Source organism: Eubalaena glacialis, chromosome 2, assembly GCF_028564815.1.
Source record: "Eubalaena glacialis isolate mEubGla1 chromosome 2, mEubGla1.1.hap2.+ XY, whole genome shotgun sequence".
Taxonomy (NCBI): Eukaryota; Metazoa; Chordata; class Mammalia; order Artiodactyla; family Balaenidae; genus Eubalaena; species Eubalaena glacialis.
The window spans coordinates 181,042,730-181,067,321 of NC_083717.1; the positions used below are offsets into that span (position 1 = coordinate 181,042,730).

The 24,592-nt window shown below is 43.9% G+C and overlaps 1 protein-coding gene across 4 annotated transcripts in view; it reads right to left on the bottom strand.

Annotated features, from left to right (window-relative positions):
* FOXN3 (forkhead box N3) overlaps positions 1–24,592 on the bottom strand; it is a 396,925-nt gene that overhangs the window by 104,744 nt on the left and 267,589 nt on the right. For all 4 annotated transcript variants that reach the window (XM_061182795.1, XM_061182797.1, XM_061182796.1 and 1 more), the window contains one exon: positions 12,331–12,395. In XM_061182795.1, the coding sequence (XP_061038778.1) occupies positions 12,331–12,395 (65 nt within the window). The remainder of the gene's footprint in view (positions 1–12,330; positions 12,396–24,592) is intronic.

The window sequence follows — 24,592 nt, forward strand, 5'->3', positions numbered from 1 at the left end:
TAACATTTTCTTGTCTGTTGCCTCGTTTTTTAAAATGGTTGTGCTGTTGTGATAGACAGCTCCTTTCCCCCTCTTTGGGAACTGACCCTGACTTGCAATCTGGAGATCCTTCCATCTCCCCATCCGTCCATGTGCTTCCAAGTGACGCTTCCACCCCCCCGTGTAAACCAACCCGCGCCTCCCATTCCTCTGATTACAGTACTGGTTCCAGATGGTCACGTGATCCAAGCTGGTCTCATTACAGTGCCGCTCGTAACTTCTTCTGGGAACACTGGGAAAACGCTAGAGTCAAAGTTTGTAGCCCAAGAGGCTGCAGGCAGCCCCTCTGTAAATTCAATCTGAGCCTCTCCGAGCCTATTCCCACCAAAGGCAAAGCTGAGCTGGGGGACAGAGAGAATAGGTATTATTATTACCATGATCCTACTTTGTCTGTTTAACTCAAGTCACCATCTCTGGAAAGCTCTCCAAGCTCATCTTCTTTCAAATGACAGCCAAACCACTTAAGTGGGCCTCCTAGGACAATGGGGAGGTTGGAATTTCACTGACACACAGAAATCATCAGTGATATATATTTAGCTGAATGGATGCTATTCACTTAGAGATTCTTTATTAGTCAGGACTCTTGGATGTACACATACATACACAGACAAAAACACCCACGTCAAGCTGGGTTAAGTAAAAAGGAGAATTTATGAGCTCATCTAATCGAACCACAGGAAGGACAGTAGTAGAGTGGTCCCTTGTCTCTGCTTCTTTGCGCTGGTGCCATTTCTTGTACACTGGTCAGTTCTATTGATACATGGAAGGCCTTGTGATGACAGCACATCCTTTAGAGCTCCCATACCCAAGAGAAGAAAGACCAGGGTAGAACTCTGGCCTGGGCTGGGTCATGTGCCTGTCTCTCAACCAATCGCCGAGGCCAGGGAGCTCCTGTAAAAAGTTGGCACCTCTCATTTGTAATATTATGTTGCAATATCATGTTGGGGGAGCGAACAGTGGGCCCCACAAGAGAAGAAAGATGCCACTGATGCCCTGATATGGCTATTGGTACCCATGCCGTCCCTGTGAGCACCCCAATTAGGGCCTACAACAGCTGCAAAAGTTTAAAAGTGAAAACTTCATTCATAATTGTTTCATTTCCCAACCATGGCAAACCTTAAAAAATGAAGTCTCTCAAAGTCTGAGATATACGGTACACACAAATGATAAATACAGAACTGGCCTTTCTATATGTCACAGGCTTTTTGTCTCTTGTCACAATGTCCTCAGAATCTTGTCCAACGTGTAGGAAATGACTCCATAGCCAAGACACTGGGTTAGAGTAGCCCTACTGGCAGGTGTCATCAGGCACAGACCTGTGGTTCTAACACCTCCCTGCAAGGTGTATCCAATCATCATCCTGCGCATGCCGCATAAAAAAAAAATCACAGCCCAAAGAGGGGCCAACCATGTGCGCTACAGTGACCATGAAGCAGGGGACAAGTTCAACAAGATCCTTTAAACCAAGTTCTAAAGTTCTTTATCACTGCAAGTATGTCTCTCCTTCTTTCTCTCCCTCTCCCTCCCTCCCATCTTTGAAACGAATCTTTGCAAATAGTTCGTATTCTGGCACCATCAAGACACTAAGAGGAAGAAACAGGAATACAGATCACAAACTATTCCAACCCATCCCCAAGGAAACTTCTTTTTCTGTGTCACATTTCCGCAAGATCTTAGTCACTCAAAAGCGTCCGTGAGAACAGCTGGTGAGGGCTCAAGTTCTCCTCCTCCTGTGCATATCTTGTGGACATTTGCCTTCATGTAGCAGGACCTTCAGAGAGGCTGAAAACAGTCTTAAACATTTCTGAAGATATAACATCAGTTCAACTGGGCAAGGATTTTTTTTTTTTATGTTGTTGTCTGGGGGTGGAAGGAATTGAAAACCTTAGGAAATCGCAGAAATGCTATCATAAACATAATGAATTCTATTTACTGAACACAATAATCACCAGGCACTGTGTCAGCCCTGTACATACACTATTTTAATTCTCACAAAATCCCATGAAGCACTACTATCTGTCTTACTGGCTGGAAAGGCTTGAACAATCGGATAAGCTGCTTGAAATCACGCAGCTGGTGGACGGCAGAGGTTGGCCTTTGCAGCCAAGACTGGCCAGCTCCAAGATCCATACTCTTCTCTCCCAGTCATGCTGCCTCCCCTGGAGGGAAAGCAGTGGCCATGGCAGCTACACTTGGAGCACCTACTAAGTGCCAGGGACAATACACAGATCATCATCTAATCTTCACATATAATTATACTCATCTTGCAAGACTGGTATTTTTGCATTTTACAGCAGTTCAAAGAAGTTTACGTAACTTTCCCAAAGTCAGACAGCAATTAGGCAGTAAGGCAGGGAATGGATCCAGGTAGGCCTGAATTGAAAACTGAGGTCTTTTATCCTCATACCATCTTTTGTGGGATGGAAACACCAGCGGAAGAGGGGCAGGGGGGTGGCAGGGGAGTCACATCTACACACACACACACACACACACACACACACACACAGAGGCATACACTCCTGACCTATCACATGCACCGCAGCGAGTACTACCCAGGAGTTCTCAGCCACACCTTTTGGTCGTCAAGGGAACCAAACAAGAACACAAACTTGACCTCTTGCAGTTTACAGGTGGATGCTTGTAAGTTCACTTCTGAAACTGTAATGTGAACATTTCCCTTAGTCTATTCTAAAAAATTCTTCTTCATTGTAAGCCTCTTGGCAATTGTATTGAAATATTTCTAAACTTCCATCCACGCACGGTTAAACAGGACTTCAAGGGGACTGACTTTTTCAATTGTATTTTAAGATTGAGCACTTTGATAAAAGCAGGCTCTGCAGTACAATACGATCCAAAGTTGTCTAATCTTTTTATTTTATCATCTATACGATACAATTTAATAGACAAGGAAAACATTTTTAAATGCGCCAAAAATTAAACTATAAGGAAGTATTCCTGTCGCTCAATTGTAATCCGTGTAAAACTATCTTTATCTCTCTATTTCCTAGTATAAAATTCAGATACACTCAAATAAAATATTCATTCTGTTAAGAAGTGCACCCTCTCATTGCATTAATCTTTGAATGACTAATTTCAGGATTTCCCTTTCTCTCTTTCCTCAGTCTTTAAAATATCTTAAAGTTAGCTGTTTACAAGAGTCATGTGAGGGGACAAAAGAAGAAAGGAAGCCTCTTAACTACTCAAACAAAAGAAGACAAGCATTCATTTCCATCTTTTTGTCTCATCGTTATAAATTGCTTTTAAGCATTATAACTGGATTCTCCCCAGCCCCAGTCTGCAAAACACAGCAGGCTGTCTGTCTAAACACCTAAAGTGCAAAGCCGTTTAGAAATATTGATGCCATTCTGAGCCAAAGATGAGTGTGAGCCCAGGTTTCTGATCCTGGCTCTGTGACCTTGAGCAGCACAATTGCTCCAGGCCTTATTTTTCCCATCTGCAAAACGGGAGTAATAATACCTAAGGCATAAAGCTAATATAGGAATAGTGTAAAGAATATATACAGCCAGACACAAAAGGTCACTTACTGTCTGATTCCATTTATGTGAAACGTCCAGAATAGGCAGGTCCATACAGACAGAAGATTAGCCGTCGTGCCCCGAAGGCCCTAGTGCCACTTTAATCATCAGAGCCCACAGGTGGCTTTTCTTCAGCCCCATCCATCCCCCCCACGCCCGCACTGGCTTCTCTGCAGAGTGGCTGCTCTTACCCAGTCCCCTCTCTCTGAAACTCTTTCCCTTCATTTCAGTGATTTCCTCCAGTTTCTGACTAAGCGGCTTCTTTGATGTCATGGTTGCTTGCTGTCAGCTGCACTCCTCTTTCTATCACAAATCTAGGTCTTCAAGATGGAGCTTTTCCCTCTTTTTCATTCTATAACCCCCTGAAAATCTCATCTATGCTCGTAACTTCCACGGTCATTTCTGGATTGACAACTTCTAAAACTCCCTCTCCGGCCCTGCCCTCCATCTCCTAAACTCCTGCCCCAGTTTCCACCTTCCTCTGGAAACAGCAGAACCAGCTTATACCCACCCACCCAGCAGGGGCCTGGCCCAGAGGAAGCTCTCAATGCCAGGTCCCTGGTAAAGCTGGCAGTTCCTTCTGGCCTCCCTATTTCTGTCTATCGGGCCGAGTACAACACTGGATTTTCATGAACAGGGTTTCTATGGACAATGGTACAGAGACTGGCTGAAATTAAAGTCAGATAGGAAAACACAGGCTATCTGGCTGATGCTTTCTCAGTGTCCATGCCAGGCTGCAGACACTGGGAAGCTGGGGCAAATCTGGATTCCCAAGAGACAGTGAAGGACTTTCCTGGTGGCACAGTGGTTAAGAATCTGCCTGCCAATGCAGGGGACACGGGTTCGAGCCCTGGTCCGGGAAGATCCCACATGCCGCGGAGCGACTAGGCCCGTGAGCCACAACTACTGAGCCTGCGCTCTAGAGTCCATGAGCCACAACTACTGAGCCAGCGTGCCACAGCTACTGAAGCCCGTGCACCTAGAGCCCGTGCTCTGCAACAAGAGGAGCCATCGTGATGAGAAGCCCGCACACCGCAATGAAGAGTAGCCCCCGCTCGCCACAACTAGAGAAAGCCTGCATGCAGCAACGAAGACCCAACACAGCGAAAAATAAATAAATAAATAATAATAAATTAAGGAAAAAAAAAGACAGTGAAGGTCAGAATTCTATCAAAGGCTTCTTTTAAAATTGCATTTCCTGAGTCAGACAAAGACAAGTACTGTACGGTATTACTTACATGTGAAATCTAAAAAATACAACCAGCTAGTGAATATAACAAAAAAGAAGCAGACTCAGATGTAGAGAACAAACGAATGGTTACCAGTGGGGAGAGGAAAGGCGGGAGGGGATTAAGAGGTATAAACTATTAGGTACAAAATAAACTACAAGAATATACTGCATAGCACAGGGAATACAGCCAGTGCTTTATAATAACTATAAATGGAATATAAGCTTTAAATATTGTGAATCACTATACTGTACACTTGTAACATATAATATTGTACAACAACTATACTTCAATAAAAAAAAAAGATGGGGGTAAAAATAAAATAAAACTGCATTTCCTTACAGTTTTTAACTAACTTAAGAGCATCTTCTCAGTGACCACACAGAATGTGAGTGATGAGGAGAACAGAGCCGCAGCCCTTTAACTTCACTTGATGGTAAACAAAAATAGCCAGGTGACTTTATTATTGTATTACATAAATATCTTTACAAATAACTCAGGGCAGAACAATAAGACAAACAGGCCAAGAGATAAGGGCTCCTCCAAAAAACCAAAGGGCTTCTGCAGGCCAAACAAAGACAGAAGGCAATTAGCATGGGGGGGAAAACGTAGAGTGGTTTTTTTGTTCCCTTTCTGTTATTACTGTCGTTTTTTTTTTTGAAACGGGTATGCCTGGGGGCAAGAATCAAGAGATTATGCATTAGGTGGATGCCCTCTTTGCAAAATGGACAAAAGAGTCAGCTTGTGGAGCAGATTAGATGAAAGAAGCCAAAGAGCCCAGAGGCTGCAACCAAATGGGAAAGCAATGTGTAGGGGAGGGGCAGGGTAAACCCGAACAAAACCTTCAATCTGTGTCTTGATGGAGAGAAAGAAGGAAGCGCCTGGACCAGAGACCCAGGCCATGCAGACACCCTGGTTCTATCAGAAAGGAAACACTGGCAAGGCTGGCAGCGTGAGTGGACATCATGCAAAGGAGAGGCTTTTGGGAGACCGCTCCTTTAAGGAATTTTGGAACCTTTCACCCTGAATACGCCAGGCCAGGATTAACGACCAAAAACCTTGGGCACGAAATAGAGTCAAAGGTTAACTTCACTCTTTATTAAGTGTTTGTGAGGTGCCAGGCCAGGCACTGGACTGGACCAATGTTTCCACATTCACACCCTCCTTTAATCTCTGCAAAGATTCTGGGGAGCACAACTCGTAGCCCCATTTTACAGATAATTGAAACTGAGGCCCAAGGTCAAACAACTGGTGCCCAAAGAGAGAGGGATTTAAACCTGGGCTGATGTGGTGCTGAATCCGTGCTTTTTTGCGTGGTTATCTATGCACCTGCTGGGTATGTACAACTGTACAGCAAGGGGTATAACTCAGTCTTTGTGAGCTGGGGGACCTCACAAGGAAGCAGTCCTATTTGAAAGGAATCTGATATAAAGAGTTGAACAAGTTGTCTTTCAGATCCACATATAAATCCAATAGGATCCGGGGTATCCCATCTTTTGCCCTGTTCTGAGAATCACTAGCCCCAACAAATGGACAAGGGAAATTTTAGCAGAGAAGAGAAATAGCACAGGGACACCACATCCAGAGGATGTGAGCCCTGTTTTCCTAAGAGTCATAGTTTTGTACAATGTTATAATAACTAACTCTGGGAATTCAGCCTGTTCTCAGGGCTTTACTGATATGAATTCATTGAGTCCTATAAGAACCCCATACGGCAAGCATGTTTATTATTACCCCCACAGAGAGGGTTAAGCAAGGTGCCCATGAGGCCAAGATGGTTCCTTTCCAGGTTGTCCAAATCTGTAGTAGGTTGCCTCCCTACGATCCATGAGAAAGGGTTTGTTCAAGGATCAAGATGTAGCCAGCCAGCCATCACCCTGTTTCCTCTCCTTGGGCCATCCGCTGACACTGTTGGCTGAAGGTAGCACTCCTCCCGCTGAGCTACGCCTCGAAACCATTTTGACCCACTTTTCTATATTTCATTTTTTCTTGTCTTTTTTTTTTTTTGGTCGCACCACGCAGCATGCAGGATCTTCCTCGACCAAGGATCAAACCTGTGTACCTTGCAGTGAAAGCACGGAGTCTTAACCACTGGACCACCAGGAAAGTCCTCGACCCACTCTAGGGAAGTTGCGAGTATGGATCAGAGCTGTAATCCACAGGAAACCCCTGCCACTCCTGAGGTCCGCTCCTTAATTCACAGGCAAGAACATGAAACCCTAGGGATGCCTGAGTTTTGCCCAAGGTCAGAGTTTACCAAGTGGCAGAGTTGGGACCACAGCCAGGTCCCCTCACCGGTAATCCAGGGCTCCTTTCCATGAGAACTCGTTTCTGATATACTGACTACTTGCTGCTGAGCCTTTCACAGCCCCAAACACAACCAAAGGGCGGTACTGCATACATTTTACCAGAAAAAACCCACTGCGGAGCTATGGGAGAGGGTAAGGCGTAAGGGTTGTGGAGAGTGGGTGATACATAATAGGACTCCCAGGAAAGTAAGTGCATGAAGCCAGCCTAGAACTTGGGAAGCTGGCAACCCCCAAAGCAGGTCATCTACTGGGCATAATCAACTTCCTGCACGTTTCACACCAGTGGCAAGCACATCTGTGCGTTCATGGGGACAACGTGCATCTGACAGCAGAAGATCTGGTTTCCTTTCCCCTATCTGCTCTCGGGCCTGCGGCAGCTCAGTCCTGCTCTGTGCACTGAAAAGGCCTGGAAGGTCTTCTTTCCATTTCATTAGCTCATCCAGGGGGCTGTCAGAAGTGAAAAGAAATAAGCATCTGCTATGCGTGTTAGGGAATTTGTTTTAATTCCACCCCTGCATCCTATGGGAATAGACTTAATAATAATTAGTGGCCCCATACAGGAGGGATAGAGAGGAGAAAAGTGGAGGGAGGGCCCAGAAGGCTGGCAGGGGGTTGGTAACTGGGCAGGTCTGCATGACCTGTGGTGGCATCAAGGCTTGAGCTGCTTTGCAAGAAGGGTTGGGACGTGTGGTCTGACCCCAGGACGGGCGGTCAGTGGTGGAGGGGGCAGGCCCTGGGCCTCCCAGGGGAGTTCCAGCCTAATCCAGTGCCTGACACACAGAGACAGAGACTAATGAAATGCTTGCAGGTGGGGTAGTGTGGGTAGGTCCAGATGGTCAGCTGGCTCAGAGCTGTAAAGGCAGCAGCTTCTCTCTGAACAAAACTCCGTGGGGAGCTCGGAGGCCTATAAAGCCTATGAAGGCCAAAGCGGGGCAGACATGGAGGATCGGATGGGCGGCAGCTCGTAGCAACTCTTAGTAGAAGAAATGATGCGAGCCAGAGCAGTGATGTCATGTGTAGCTGTGGGATGCACCCTCCAGGGAGCAGACCCTGAAGGGTTAGACCAGAGGTGAGGAATGTCTTTAATTAGGAATCACTGACTCATTAAAATAATTCATTCAAGGGTGATGTTTAAATAAAGTAACCTAATTTTAAGTTTGATGGGTGAAGGGAATATGTGTATCTATGTGGCAGAAGGAGAGGGGGGAGTTCGGGGCCAGGGAGTTTGGAAGAAAACATACAATAGTTTACTCTTTTAATTAAGAAAATAAGAGATATTATAACCTAAGAAATTTTAAAATGTACTTCACAAGGACACTCTACTCAATACTCTGTAATGGCCTATATGGGAAAAGAATCTACAAAAGAGTGGCTATGTGTAGATGTATAACTGATTCACTTTGCTGTATACCTGAAACTTACGTGACATTGTAAATCAACTATACTCTAGTAAAAATTAAAAAAAAAAAAAGATGGTTAAAAAAATGTATTTCACACACAGAGATTGTCACCAAGACACACAGAGACAGGCAGAGGGGACAGTTGGGGACACCTGTCAGCTGGCCACTCCTGAGGGCTCTGAATAAGCCACACTGATCTGTTGGGCCCCATCCTGGGTCCCCTTTTAACAAAGGGTTTGTCCCCTTCTGGCAATCAGCTAGGTTACTATTGTACAAGATCTGAAGTGCTCTCTACCCACTGAAACTGCTAACATACTAAAATGTCTCTAGCAGCCTAAATGGCATTTAAAATAAATACTGTGAATTGATGAAATGACCAATTATGTTAAGCACCCATGCCTGGTGTAATCCAAACCAAATCTTACCCCATTATCCTCAAAACTGCAAGATGATTCAGCAGGCCCTCTTGCCAGTGAATCTGCGAGAACCGAAACACAGAGGCCGCCCTCAACAGGACCTCGAGCGCTTCCAGTTAATTCTTGCAATTGCTTTTATGCTGGAAAAAGAGAACTGTACTACCGCTCTGCTCAACAGCTTATAAACCAAACAACTATTAGACAATACACATCGGTTCCCCACTGTACCAATTAGGTCATTCTGTTCCACTGATTTCAGGTTTTACCTTCCATTACTTCCTCTTTGGAAATCTCAGCTTTCTTCTGAAACACATCTTGGAGTGCATGATGATGTCATTATTGCAAAGTGCCCGCAAAGCCCTCATTTCTGCATCCACCCCATAAAGTCCCCATCGCTCTCTCTACCTGTGGTCCTCTCGTGCCCATGTGCTCTGGGTGTTTCCCTCCTGGCACCACCCCCATCTATTTACTTTTTAAGGCCTTGTACAAGTGTCAACTCTCCCAAGAAGTGACAGGCCCATGTTCCCTCCCTCCTGTCAAAAACAAGGCTCTGTCCTCGAAGCAATGGGGCACATCTGCTCATTTTGCTGCTTTTGGATTCTTTTAGTCTCACCCCGTAGGGTGACTTCACAGAGCAGGTTCTCCCCGGCCCCGTGCAGTCCGGTTTTGCCAGTTCTGGTTGTGGTCAGGGCCCACGGTCACAGCTGGGCTTTACTGGCCGGTTGCTGGGTCCCTGTGTCACCCTGTGTGACCAAGCTTCACCTACTACCCTGCTTCTAGGAACTGTGTTTTTTAGGGGATCCTCCTGGCCTGCAATCCCAATCCTTGTGGCTGGAACCTAGTAACAGAGTTCTTTCCTAGTCTGATTATCTAGAAAAACATCCTCCTGCTTGCTTTAGACATAAAGAAAAAATGTGGACATATATTGAAAATATAAAGATGAGAAAGTGAGCATAAATCAGCTACATTTTCTTCTACTTGATTCTAAACTAAACCTTCCTCTGCCATGACTGGGCAGCTCCCTTCTTTCTATGCCCGTATCTTTACTGTAAAACTTTTGTTCGTGGGCATCAGCAACTTCCTTGATGAGCCAGTACTGCCCGCCACAGAAACACAAGAATATGACACAAATGAACTTATCTATGAAACAGAAGCAGACTCACAGACATAGAGAACAGACCTGTGGCTGCCAAAGGGGAGGAGGGGTGGGAGGGGGATGGAATGGGAGTTTGGGATTAGCAGATGCAAACATTATATATAGAATGGATATACAACAAGGTCCTATTGTATAGCACAGGGAACTACAATCAATATCCTGTGATAAACTATAATGGAAAAGAATATAAAAAAGATATATATATATAAAACTGAATCACTTTGCTGTACAGCAGAAACTAACACAACATTGTAAATCAACTATACATCAATAAAATAAAGTGTAAAAAATATTAATTCAGAAGAACACGCACAGAGTTTAAAAAACCTTATTACAATGTGTCTTGTGAACGCTCTATACAGATACAGCAAATGAAGAAACACAACAGGAAAAAAACCATTAGCAAATCCCCACCCACAGTCCAGAATTCTCACCACGATACTTCTGATTTTCACATGTACAAAAAAAGTAAATGGGATGTGTTGAATTGGATGTGGATTCAACGAGCATCTGAAATCTGTAATAATTTAATTCTCAATGCCTAGAGTAATTAGGAGAATGTTTAACCCTATGTAGAAAAGAAAAAAAGTCTACCACCCATGAGACAGAATCTCACGGTGAAATCACTCAACTTCATAAACCTTATCAATTTTTCCCTCATGCTTCTGTCCTGCAGAAATAACCCAAAACTAACATGCTTAGAGCAAATCTTCCCTAATGTGGAACTTAATGAATAAAAATCCTATAAGAAAATGCTCTAAGTAAATAAAATTCCTTTTGTGAAAATAATCCAACCATGAATGATATTCATATCATTGCTACAGATCTAGAGGAAAAATAAGGATGCACATAACTTTGAAATCCACTTGAAAAAACCCAAAGGCTCATCATAATCGGTCTCCATTTACACTTTCTGAAGGGAGAACAGAATAGATTTTTTTAAAATTATGCATTAATTTTTGAGAGTGGAGGGAGTTCCCTTTTTTCCTTAAATATTTAGGATATTTATGATGGTCATTAAAATTAGGATTAATCAGACCTGCCTACCTAAATTTCACCTGGACCAAGCAAAGATGCAAAGAAATTCTTAAGTTCCCAATTTCACAGGCTATTAAAAAGACAACATACAATTGTAGGGTCTTGAAAACAATAGCACAAATGTGATGACATCTCTCACAGTTGTTTGAGCTACTCTGGAAACCTGAAGATAAATGCCTCTTTTCTTAGCTACATATATATTCTACTCCTTCACACACATGGCTGGCTCTGGGCGTGTAACTTTTAGGGAAAAGAGGCGTAGCAGCTCTAAACCAACCAAGATGCACTGAAACTCCTCACCCTAAGCCCAGTACAGTTCCAAAGCTCTTGGCAAAACCAAATCCATCTGCTCTGGGCCAGTTGTGCCACTCTGACACCCAGCCAATCAAGAGAGGCTAATGGGGAAGTCAGAAGACACTTGGGGGCCAGCCAATTCCAGCTGATCCGCAGAGCAGACATCTCCCCAAAGTACTTTCTCGAAGTAGTTAGCGTGCATCTCATGGCTATTTTTAGCTATGTGTTCTTCTTCGACTTTGGCCATTTTTAAAGAAACTTGACAGCAAAAGTAGAGATGAAAGGCGGTTTGAATTCCTTGAGTACAGGAAGTCGCGCAAGGCAGCTGAGGATGGACCGGACAGCAGAAAGAATGTCCCCCTGCAAATGACGCCTGCAGGGACGAGGGAGGGTGTGTGAACTCTGAGCCTCAGAACAAACCAGTCACCCTTCCAGGCACACATGGACGTCAGGGCAAAGCAAGCAACAAGTGGATCTCCATGATGACCCAAGTGCCAAAACACCCACAACATTCCTCACAGCCCAAGCACTGGAAACCTGTAATAGGGTTTGATTTTACCAGCCCAATTTATGCTATCGTTGCATCCTAACTGCCACATAATTCCAATTTCACCAAAGCAAGCCAAACACTTCTGGAATCTGACCAGTGACAACAGACCAAAGAAGCCGTCTTATTTCAGACTAACAATTCATATCAACCAGGAGACGTCAGTAGGAAGAAATAAAGAGAACTGGACAAACAGAGCCAACCCACAGCAGTCACAGAGTGCCTGCTCTGCAGCAGACAGAACTCTCCCGACAGACACCAGGAGTGAAGGAGGAGTGTGGGGATGGGGGAGGGGGAGGGGGAGGGGGAGGGGGAGGGGGAGGGGGAGGGGGAGGGGGAGGGGGAGGGGGGCCGCCAGAGACCTACCTTGTAGAAGGGCTCCATTTCTCTTGAAGAAGGTGCTGCCCGGCCAGAGGGGTGGACCTGATGTGCTAAAACAGAATAGAAACCAGCGTGAGGGCAAGCTTGTCTACACTCACTCAGCAGCACTCAGAACAACCCTTCCTCCAAACGCATCCTTCAAAATGGCCTCAGCACACTTTCCCAATTATGCATTATTTACACCCTCTGAAAATGCATCTTTAAAAACCGTTAGTCTTGTTTTATGATGAATGGGCTTCATATTTCAATGTGCAGAACCCGTCCATGTGGGTATTCAGGCTACTGTCCTAACCCTGCTCCCTCTTGGGCACTGAAATCACTGGCAGGTAAACAAAATGGCCACATCGGATGCTCAACATCATCGCTTATAACTTTCGCTAATTTCTTCATAATTTTATGACTTTATGAGGCAAAGAACTCCCATCCATGTCTTCTGAGATCAGCAGGTTTTCCACCACTTCCTAGTGCCACCTGCCCATTATAAATGCAAGCTTGCCTTTCTTGGCTTTTCTACCACCAAATTCTGAATATACAGATATGACCTTGATCGACTCCCTCCCTCCCCTGTCTTCTTGTTTCGTATCCCGTTTTCAATTCCTTGGCTTAAAAAGTTGCACTCCATATCCTATAAAACATTTTGCAGATATGTTACCACTCATGGTCCTGTAACAGGAGAGGCAAGAAAAGATGAAAGATTAATGTATCACAATGACACTTTACTACATTTATAGACAAGCATTTTCACTGTTTTAAGACACCCAGTGAAAAACTTTATAACCAAGCCGGTCTTGGAGTAGAAAGGAGGTGATTCTAAATCAAGGATTGGTTTAGATTAATGTTAGAAAGCACTTAGTCAAAATTGTTACTACAGCCAGCCCAAGAGGCAGTATAAATTACTTTCTCCAAAATAGAACGCGGCAAATGATACCGGTTAATGCATCATCTATCAACTTCAACATTAAAAAAAATTAAAAAGTTGGTCTAAATAATAAGTTTGTAAGTTTGGCAAACACGGACACACACACACACACACACACACACACACACACACTAAGAAATCTGAAGGACTATCCAATGAATGTTTCTAGAGTCAATCAGGGTCTCTAGTAATGCAGGGGAACAATACTGTGAACAAAAAGGAGAAATGCCAGTGACACATTCTGTTGACCAACATTTCGTCCCCAGAGGTACAAATAGCACACCAGGTATGGGGACATGGACATGTTACATGGTTGGCGAGGAGTAGAGAAGGAGGAAGAAAAGTGCTACAGCACACAAATACATCAAAACAATGTCGAACGTGTTAGAAAACACACAGTATGAACCTTGATGTAAATGATAAAACTTTTGTTTTATTTTGGTTCGGATCCACTCTACTCAGAGTAAGTGAGGATAATGCATCTCAGCTATGGCTTCTCCTGCAGCCCTGATTCTCAGCTCTGGCTGCTGTGGCCTCTGAGTGGCCAGGAGTTGCACAGGACAACAGGAGATCTGGCTGGGGTCTCAGGGCTGCAGGATGATGGCAGCAGGCTGAGTTCTCTTCTATATGATTCCTGTCCTATTCCGATTTGAGGCTGTTAAGGCTCAAAGTTGCATGAAGAATAATGTGCATTAAAATGCTTAAGATTATCTTTTAACAACCCCAGCCAGCTCCTGGGATTTTACCATCTTATTTTTATAAGAAAGCAGGAAATAGCCAGCTGGCTGTGGCCAACACTGAATCACCTGATTTCTAAAGATATTTAAAAACTGAGGACTTCATTATAGAGGAGTTGGCGCTTCTGGTGAATTCAATAATTGACTATTACTGCAGGAGCCTGAATATCCAGCTTACTTCCCTCCAAATCTCCTTTTTATTCTGAACTTGATTTGGCTGAAAACTGAGTAGACGCCAGGGATGGAGTAAACGTGGGGAACGGAGGACGGGTAAATCCAGTGGTTTAGATAAGGAAAATTCTCTGTATGATAGAAATCTACTTCAAGATTTCTACAACATCCTTTTAACGTACCTAAGTCACTGATCGCTATTCTGGTCGTTCTGCTGCGCTGCCGGTGTAATCTACACTCTCACAGTGGAGACAGATCTGGACTGGCCCACCTACCCGCTCTGACATAGCACCTGCTGTGACTGACGCATTCACCTGTGGGCTCGACTCCTGCCATGCTAATTGCAAAGCTTTTGAGCTCACTGGCCCCATATTCTACACTCTTCTTTGGGATGGTCCCTCCAAATGACATCTTCTAACTGTTAGGAGATTCAAGGATTTATTAAGAGCTTGTTGAAAACTGTGCTTGGACATGGAGAGAAAAATTAGAAGCCATATTTTATGGCCTCTAGGAGCTTACTGTCATACTTAGCTAGCTATAACCTCTTGTGACTCTATCTAAAGAGACTAGAAATGCTTGTGGAAAGGCCAACGGTTATGGCCCTAGTGGCTACAGGTTGGGGAGACAGCAAACTGATTTTTTTCCTCCATCTGGAGATATCCCTGGCTCACTGGCCTTTAAGGCTCAAAGCTGGCTTTTAAAAAGTATATAAAGTTACTTAAAAATGTATAGCAACCACAGTAATTCAGAGAAGCTAGTGGTTGAGATCTTTGTGGGAGTATCTCAGGCCACCCTGGAAACCACTCATTTGTGTGGCAAATCAAGGAGGGGAGGGTGGGTGGCCTGTGCAGAGGAGGATGGGGGACTCTCCACACTCAAGTCACCTAAACGCCAGTGAACTTGTAAATAGTCACTGCCATGGGAAGTGGCCACTAGGGTCCCCTTCAACCTACCAGGGTGGGTTTTAATCACCTTACAATGGTGCTCACATTGCCTGAAGACAGGATGCCAAATTACCACGTACAGAGCACAATGATCAACACTTTTCCGTGGGATCCTCCGATCCCACGAGAGGGCAAGGTGGAACCCACTTTCCCCATTCTTCAGGTGAGGAGATGGAGGGACTTGTCCAAGTCATCACATGGCCGGTCAGTGATCAGCCCAAGACCAGCCCACTGTACCACAGAGACACATGTCAACGGCCCCGATTTCATTTCTCATCGTCCAGCTTTCTTTTCCAGTCTTTCGGCACCAAACCCTTAGCTATCCTTCTCCGTGGAAGAAGGCTGTGGACGGTATTTCACTAGGAATCTCTCCAAGGCAGAATCCCAGGCTAGAAAAAGCAATCAGGCTCACCAGATGCGAAAGACAGACACGTGGGCTCATATTAGCAGAAACAATACAACGCTGGCGCCACAAATGTCTCACTTCAGTAATGCTCTAACAAAATCTCATGACCTTCAGCACCAGAAGCCAAACCCACGTGTGGCAAAGTAAGTCGAGCAACAGGTTAAGAGGGCCTGGCCTGACAGAAAAGGCAGTTTGTCAACTGGCATTTGAGAACATTGATCTGGCTGATCATTAAGACCAGAGCTGAGCCAGCAAATCCCAAGGGATGTGCCCTACCATCCCACCAGCATCTGCCAGAGACTCAGAGCTCTGTCTCTCCCAGGGCCTCACATGCTCAGCTGCAGTTCTTCCAGCTCCCAAGGCGACACTGTAGGTCAACAGGTCGTCCAGCCCTAAGGTGGCTCTTGGCATAATGATGTCATCTGTCATGTGACACCCATGAGCTGTCATCATTGTCAGAACCGGATGAACTCTAACCAAGACCCTGGGAGGTTCTGGAAAGATCCACACCTGTATTCACCAGCCTGGACTTGCTGTGAGTCTAAGAAAAGAAAATTAGGAAAAGTACTTCTTTTCTAAGTACTTTTTTTTTTTGAAACTTTTTTTTTAAATGCTTTATTTTATACTTTTTTTTTTAATTAATTAATTTATTTATTTATGGCTGTGTTGGGTCTTCGTTTCTGTGCGAGGGCTTTCTCTAGTTGGGGCAAGCGGGGGCCACTCTTCATCGCAGTGCGCGGGCCTCTCACTATCCCGGCCTCTCTTGTTGCGGAGCACAGGCTCCAGACGCGCAGGCTCAGTAGTTGTGGCTCACGGGCCTAGCTGCTCCGCGGCATGTGGGATCTTCCCAGACCAGGGCTCGAACCCGTGTCCCCTGCATTGGCAGGCAGATTCTCAACCACTGTGCCACCAGGGAAGCCCTCTAAGTACTTTTTAAAAAGTACTTTTTGTCTAAGAACCCGGCTGCCAAATGTGAACTGGTTGATCTGAAAGAGAGAACAGGGTACTGCAACATGGATGAACCTCGAGGACATTATGCTAAGTGAGATACGCCAGTCACAAAAGGACAAATTTCAAATTCACAGAGACAGAGTAGAAGGGGAGTTCCCAGAGGCTGGAGGGAGGGGGGAGTAGGGAGTTGTTTAGTGGGTACAGAGTTGCAGTTTTGTTAGATGAAAAGAGGTATGGGGGTTGGTTACCCAATAATGTGAATGTACTTAACACTATTGAACTGTACACTTAAATGGCTAAGATGGTATATTTTATGTTATGTGTATTTTACTACCACAACAAAAAATTTTTACTGTAAAATGATAGAGAGAGAGAGAGAGAGAGAAAGAATGAATACAGGAAGGATCCCAGAAGAAGTGAATCAAAGTCTAAAGAGTTTTGGGCAGTGAAAGATCAACCTACATGCTGTGTTTCTGAAGGTCCCCTGCAGTTAGCATCTCTGCCAGAGTGGCCCAAAGTACACTAAACAGCAGAAAGGGATGTGGTGAGACCAGCCTATCCTAACCTGGTCCTTACAGAGGCCAGAGCTTGCCTGCTAGTCTTCAGGCAGCTGAGCAGATCTCTGACATATTCTTAGCACTAGAAACAATGTGAAGGCAGTCCCGTTGGATGTGTGAAATCTACCATCAGACTGTGTTTCTCCAGGAATAAAACAGTCAAAGCAGTTGTAATGAAGGGGGAAATTCCTGAAAAAATACTTGGAATTCTACTGGTAATTCTAACTGTGGATTGATCAACAGAATGTCATAGAAAAACAAATATGACCTACACCACATACTAACACAGACACGTTGGGTGAAGGATGCCAGTCTTGAAGTTTGGAATGCAGGAATCAGAGAGACGTGTGTGAGATGGTCTCAAGTTTCACAGAACACCCTTCATAATTTGAGATGCATCACTAAAGAGTCCAGTTGAAAGTTCAGAATTCTCAGGGACGTTCAGAAGTTCAGAAGTCTCAGGGACTTTTACAACCTTCCATATAAAACCGGAGTATGTTGACATTCAAAGGGATCTCAGTGGCCACCTGGTTCCATCCGAGCTGTGGTGGGGACAGCACAAGATCTGGACTCAAGGAATTTGTCTGTTGAAAACACAAGCTGAAAACAGGTCTCAATTCCACTGCTACAAACAGGGAGCAGTTACAGCATGTAGTGCTGGAGAATTAAATGAGATGATGCACGTACAAAGGACACTCTGTGAACTGCAAAAACCCCAGTGGTTGTCTTGATTACAAGAAAACTGCAGTTCAGAGAAGTTAAATGATGTGCTTGGTGCCACACTTCCTCCTACATCCTGTGGACTCTCCCAGTTAGGCTCTTGGCTTCATTTCTGTGACCGAAGAGCTAACCGCACCTTCATCTTCCTCTTCCCCTTAAGGATGCTTTGAGATCATCTCATTTGCAAATGTTCCTCCACCCGAAGTAGCAATGAACACTTTCTAAAAATCAACAGGCTGGAAGAAGCAGCTTCACGGATGCTACCTACTCTAAAGAAAGCTAAAAAAAAAGACAGCCCTGCCCAGAATCCTGCATAGATCCAAACTATTAAGTACGGCTGCCCACAGTGACCTTTCAGGGTCAGGCAATCAAGAGGCAGAAGAGACCAGGTGGAAACGTACCAGGACTGGCCAATTTTCAGAGGCTGACAATTATTGGGAAGGCATTACTGACGTGATCAGACAATAACCAGCAAGGACCACAAAAGCCACAACGGAGAGTGTGGCAAGATCACTCTGAAGGCAAAACTCAGATCCTGGTAAGAAATGGAATGGCTTTGTCACCTTAGCCAAATGTTAAGACTGGAGAATTGGGAGATTGGGATTGACATATATACACTAATATGTGTAAAATGGATAACTAATAAGAACCTGCTGTATAAAAAAATAAAGTTAAATTTAAAAAATTTTTAAAAAGACTGGAGACTCATCCTGTCTCCAACTGGATCAACCTGCAACGCATTCCTGTGTGCCCATCACAGCCAAGGGTGTGCTAGGCTGGAGCGGACGCGGGGGAACGGCTGTGAGACTCAGACAGGGATGGCTGCTCTGGAGCAAGATCTACTGTGCGATTTTAAACACATCAATAATGCTCCACGAAGTATGCTATGAAGTTTAGGGCTTCCCTCCTCAGACACGTTTGAGATGTGCTGTTGACCTGTGGCAGGGTTTCTCAACCTTGGCACTGCTGACCTTTGGGGCTGGATCATCTTTATGGTGGGGGCCGTCCCGTGGGTGCTAGGGTGTTCGGCAGCCTCCCTGGCCTCTACCCACTAGATCCCAGCACCAACCGTCCCCAGTTGTAACAAATAAAAATGTCTCCAGAAACTACCATGTGTCCTCTGGGAGATAAAATGGCCCCCAGCTAAGAACCATTACCTGATGGTCAGCAACCCGACTAAGCTGCCCTCACTCTTCTCTCCACTCGCCAAGTCCCAACCCCCCCTGCCACCCCCCCACCCCGCTCCATACCTCATCAGGCAGAAACGTCACCTCCTCTTTTCTAAAACCAAAGCCATTCCTCACAAGCTCACTCACCCTCCGTTATTTCTACCTGTGTCTGCACCTTCTTCTTTGCCAAAGCAACACCCCTACTGCCCTCTTTTCCTCTGGCATCTTTCCTCCCGCCATTATCCCTTGTCTCCCCTCGCCTCCCCCTGCCAGGACTTCTTAGCTCACCCATCATCCAACATCACCTAGTGTCCAGATCCTCCTCTTGGCCCCCGTGACCCTGCCATGCACTAACCAAGCCCAGGAGCTGGGCGACAGTGCCAGACCTCTGCTCTTCTGTGTCATGGTGTCCCCGGTCCGGCTGCGATCCCCTCACGTCTGGGTCATCAGAGGCCCCCAAGTCACCCCGCCATTCAGGGCTAAGGGCCTTGATGGCTCTACAGTCCCTCTCCCCTGCCCACTCCATGCCCGCCCACATGCACTCACATGAGAGGCTTACTTTATTATTATTTTTTTCTAATTACATAAACTCTCTATCACTTTTGACATTATCTCTTTAAAACCCTTTCCAAGTTTAGCCTCACAACACCCATCTAGCCTGGCTCTCCTCCTCCCACTCTCCTTTCTATGAAATCTGCTAGCTCTTTGTCCAGCCTTAGCCTCATAATGATGGGTATTCCTAGAGTTTTAGCCCTCTCTTCTTTTCTATTCATTCTCCTTTCTTAGGAGAGTTCATGAACTCCTGGGAAATGTGGCTTTTCCAATTCTGTATCTCGAGCTGATCTTGCCTCCAGACTCTGGAATGTATTTCTGGCTGCATCCCCCCGTGCCACATCAATTCAAATGAGGGAGCCAGTTTCCCGCCTCTGTCTCCCCTGCCGGTCCCCATGGGCACTTTCCAAACTGCCCTGGATTTCTCAGTGTCTCTATTGGTTCTCTAGGGCTGTCATAACAAAGTACCACAGATAAGTATCTTAAAACAATAGAAATTTCTTCTCTCACAGTTGTGGAGGTTAGGAGTCCAAAGTCAAGGATGGTTCCTTCTAAGGGCTGTAAGTGAGAATCTGTTCTATGCCGCTCCCCTAGTTTCTGGTGGTTGCAGGCAATCCCTGGCCTTCCTTGGTTTATATATGCATCACCCCGTCTCTGCCTTCATGTTTACATGGCATTCTCCCTGTGTGTGCTTTCTGTGTGCAAATTTCTCCTTTTTATATTGGCTTAGGGGTCCAGCCTACTGCAGTACGACCTCATCTTCACTAACAACTGCAATGACAATATTTCCAAATGAGATCATATTCTGGAGTGCTGGGTGTTAGGACCTAATATCAATATATGAAGTTTTGGAGGGGACAACTCAGCCCACCACAGTGTCTGTGATTGTCTCCCTTTACACACAGTGCACTCACTCCCTGAAACACTGTGACATCTGAGTCTGTCTTCTCCTAAATCCCTACCACCTACGGCAATGCTTGGAACTTGGCTGTACCTGTCAATGTTTGTTGAAAGAATAAAAGTTACCAATTAATTTAACTCAGCATTCCTCACAAAAAGAAAAAAAAATGACTCAGCTTTTGGTGATTGCCTGTAAAATGCTCAAGTTAAAAATTCTGGTGCTCATGGAACATTCTACAGGATAGATCATATCTTGGGTCACAAATCAAGCCTTGGTAAATTTAAGAAAACTGAAATCTTATCAAGTATCTTTTCCAACCGTAACACTGTTAAGACTAGATATCAATTACAGGTAAAAATCTATATAAAATACAAACACATGGAAGCTAAACAATACATTACTTAATAACCAAGAGATCACTGAGGAAATCAAAAAATACCTAGAAACAAATAACAGTGAAAACATGACGACCCAAAACCTATGGGATGCAGCAAAAGCAGTTCTAAGAGGGAAGCTTATAGCAATACAATCCTACCTCAAGAAACAAGAAACATCTCAAATAAACAATCTAACCTTACACCTAAAGTAAATAGAGAAATAAGAACCAAAAAAGCCCAAAGTTAGTAGAAAGAAAGAAATCATAAAGATCAGAGCAGAAATAAATGAAAAAGAAATGAAGGAAACAATAGCAAAGATCAATAAAACTAAAAGCTGGTTCTTTGAGAAGATAAACAAAATTGATAAACCATTAGCCAGACTCATCAAGAAAAAAAGGGAGAAGACTCAAATCAATAGAATTAGAAATGAAAAAGGAGAAGTAACAACTGACACTGCAGAAATACAAAGGATCATGAGAGATTACTACAAGCAACTATATGCCAATAAAATGGACAACCTGGAAGAAATGGACGAATTCTTAGAAAAGCACAACCTTTTGAGACTGAACCAGGAAGAAATAGAAAATATAAACAGACCAATCACAAGCACTGAAATTGAGACTGTGATTAAAAATCTTCCAACAAACAAAAAGCCCAGGACCAGATGGCTTCACAGGCGAATTCTATCAAACATTTAGAGAAGAGCTAACATCTATCCTTCTCAAACTCTTCCAAAATATTGCAGAGGGAGGAACACTCCCCAACTCATTCTACGAGGCCACCATCACCCTGATACCAAAACCAGACAAAGATGTCACAAAGAAAGAAAACTACAGGCCAATATCACTGATGAACATAGATGCAAAAATCCTCAACAAAATACTAGCAAACAGAATCCAAAAGCATATTAAAAGGATCATACACCATGATCAAGTGGGGTTTATCCCAGGAATGCAAGAATTCTTCAATATGCACAAATCAATCAATGTGATACACCATGTTAACAAATTGAAGGATAAAAACCATATGATCATCTCAATAGATGCAGAAAAAGCTTTTGACAAAATTCAACACCCATTCATGATAAAAACCCTCCAGAAAGTAGGCATAGAGGGAACTTACCTCAACATAATAAAGGCCATATATGACAAACCCACAGCCAACATCGTTCTCAATGGTGAAAAACTGAAACCATTTCCACTAAGATCAGGAACAAGACAAGGTTGCCCACTCTCACCACTATTATTCAACATAGGTTTGCAAGCTTTAGCCACAGCAATCAGAGAAGAAAAAGAAATAAAAGGAATCCAAATTGGAAAAGAAGAAGTAAAGCTGTCACTGTTTGCAGATGACATGATACTACACATAAAGAATCCTAAAGACTCTACCAGAAAGCTACCAGAGCTAATCAATGAATTTGGTAAAGTAGCAGGATACAAAATTAATGCACTGAAATCTCTTGCATTCCTATACACTAATGATGAAAAATCTGAAAGAGAAATTAAGGAAACACTCCCATTTACCATTGCAACAAAAAGAATAAGATACCTAGGAATAAACCTAACTAGGAGACAAAAGACCTGTATGCAGAATATTATAAGACACTGATGAAAGAAATTAAAGATGATACAAACAGATGGAGAGATATACCATGTTCTTGGACTGGAAGAATCAACATTGTGAAAATGACCATATTACCCAAAGCAATCTACAGATTCAATGCAATCCCTATCAAACTACCAATGGCATTTTTCACAGAACTAGAACAAAAACTTTCACAACTTGTATGGAAACACAAAAGACCCCGAATCGCCAAAGCAATCTTGAGAAAGAAAAACAGAGCTGGAGGAATCAGACTCCCTGATTTCAGACTATACTAAGAAGCTACAGTAATCAAGACAGTATGGTACTGGCATAAAAACAAAAATATAGACCAATGGAACAGGATAGAAAGCCCAGAGATAAACCCACGGACATATGGTCACCTTATTTTTGATAAAGGAGGCAAGAATATACAATGGAGAAAAGACAGCCTCTTCAATAAGTGGGGATGGGAAAACTGGACAGCTACATGTGAAAGAATGATATTAGAACCCTCCCTAACACCATACACAAAAATAAACTCAAAATGGATTAAAGGCCTAAATGTAAGGCCAGACATTATAAAACTCTCAGAGGAAAACAAAGGCAGAACACTCTATGACATAAGTCACAGCAAGATCCTTTTTGACCCACCTCCTAGAGAAATGGAAATAAAAACAAAAATAAACAAATGGGACCTAAGGAAACTTAAAAGCTTTTGCACAGCAAAGGAAACCATAAACAAGACGAAAAGACAACCCTCAGAATGGGAGAAAATATTTGCAAATGAAGCAACTGACAAAGGATTAACCTCCAAAATTTATAAGCAGCTCATGAAACTCAATACCAAAAAAACAAACAACCCAATCCAAAAATGGGCAGAAGACCTAAATCGACTTTTCTCCAAAGAAGACATACAGATTGCCAACAAACACATGAAAGAATGCTCAACATCACTAATCATTAGAGAAATACAAATCAAAACTACAATGATGTATCACCTCACACCAGTCAGAATGGTCATCATCAAAAAATCTACAAACAATCAATGCTGGAGAGGGTGTGGAGAAAAGGGAACCCTCCTGCACTGTTGGTAGGAATGTAAATTGATACAGCCACTATGGAGAACAGTATGGAGGTTCCTTAAAAAACTAAAAATAGAACTACCATACGACCCAGCAATCCCACTACTGGGCATATACCCTGAGAAAACCATAATTCAAAAAGAGTCATGTACCACAATGTTCACTGCAGCTCTATTTACAATAGCCAGGACATGGAAGCAACCTAAGTGTCCATCGACAGATGAATGGATAAAGAATATGTGGCACATATATACAATGGAATATTACTCAGTCATAAAAAGAAATGAAATTGAGTTATTTGTAGTGAGGTGGATGGACCTAGAGTCTGTCATACAGAGTGAAGTAAGTCAGAAGGAGAAAAACAAATACTGTATGCTAACAGATATATATGGAATCTTAAAAAAAAAAGGTTCTGAGGAACCTAGGGGCAGGACAGGAATAAAACGCAGACATAGACAATGGACTTGAGGACACGGGGAGGGGGAAGGGTAAGCTGGGACGAAGTGAAAGAGTGGCATGGACATATATACACTACCAAATGTAAAATAGACAGCTAGTGGGAAGCAGCCGCATAGCACAGGGAGATCAGCTCGGTGCTTTGTGACCACTTAGAGGGGTGGGATAGGGAGGTTGGGAGGGAGACGCAAGAGGGAGGGGATATGGGGATGTATGTAGATATATAGCTGATTCACTTTGTTATAAAGCAAAACTAACACACCGTTGCAAAGCAATTATATTCCAATAAAGATGTTAAAAAAAAAAAATCTGGGATCTCAAACATGGTTCTCTCCTGAACCCTCATCTGCTGTCATCCATTCCTGCCAACCCCTTCTTTCAAAAGTCTCTGACAATTTCCCTTCCTTTGTGTTTCTACTCTACTGTGTCAACGCATATGCAGATGTGCCCACTAGCATCCTAATAGGTCTGCCTATCTCCAGTCTTTCCCCCAACCCCAGTTCTCCCTGCCTAATACCTTTGCAGTCCTCTCAGAGCACAGCATCTCCCTGAGCTCTCCCCTTGGTTTGCAAACTGTTCCCCAGGGAACCCCCAGGGGGTGCCTATAGTGCTTGTCAGTGGTGGGCGTGGGGGACGGGTGTCTAGGTGAGGTCCTGCACCAATGTCAACAAAGCATCTCATACTATGTATAAAATAGATAACTAATGAGAACCTACTGTAT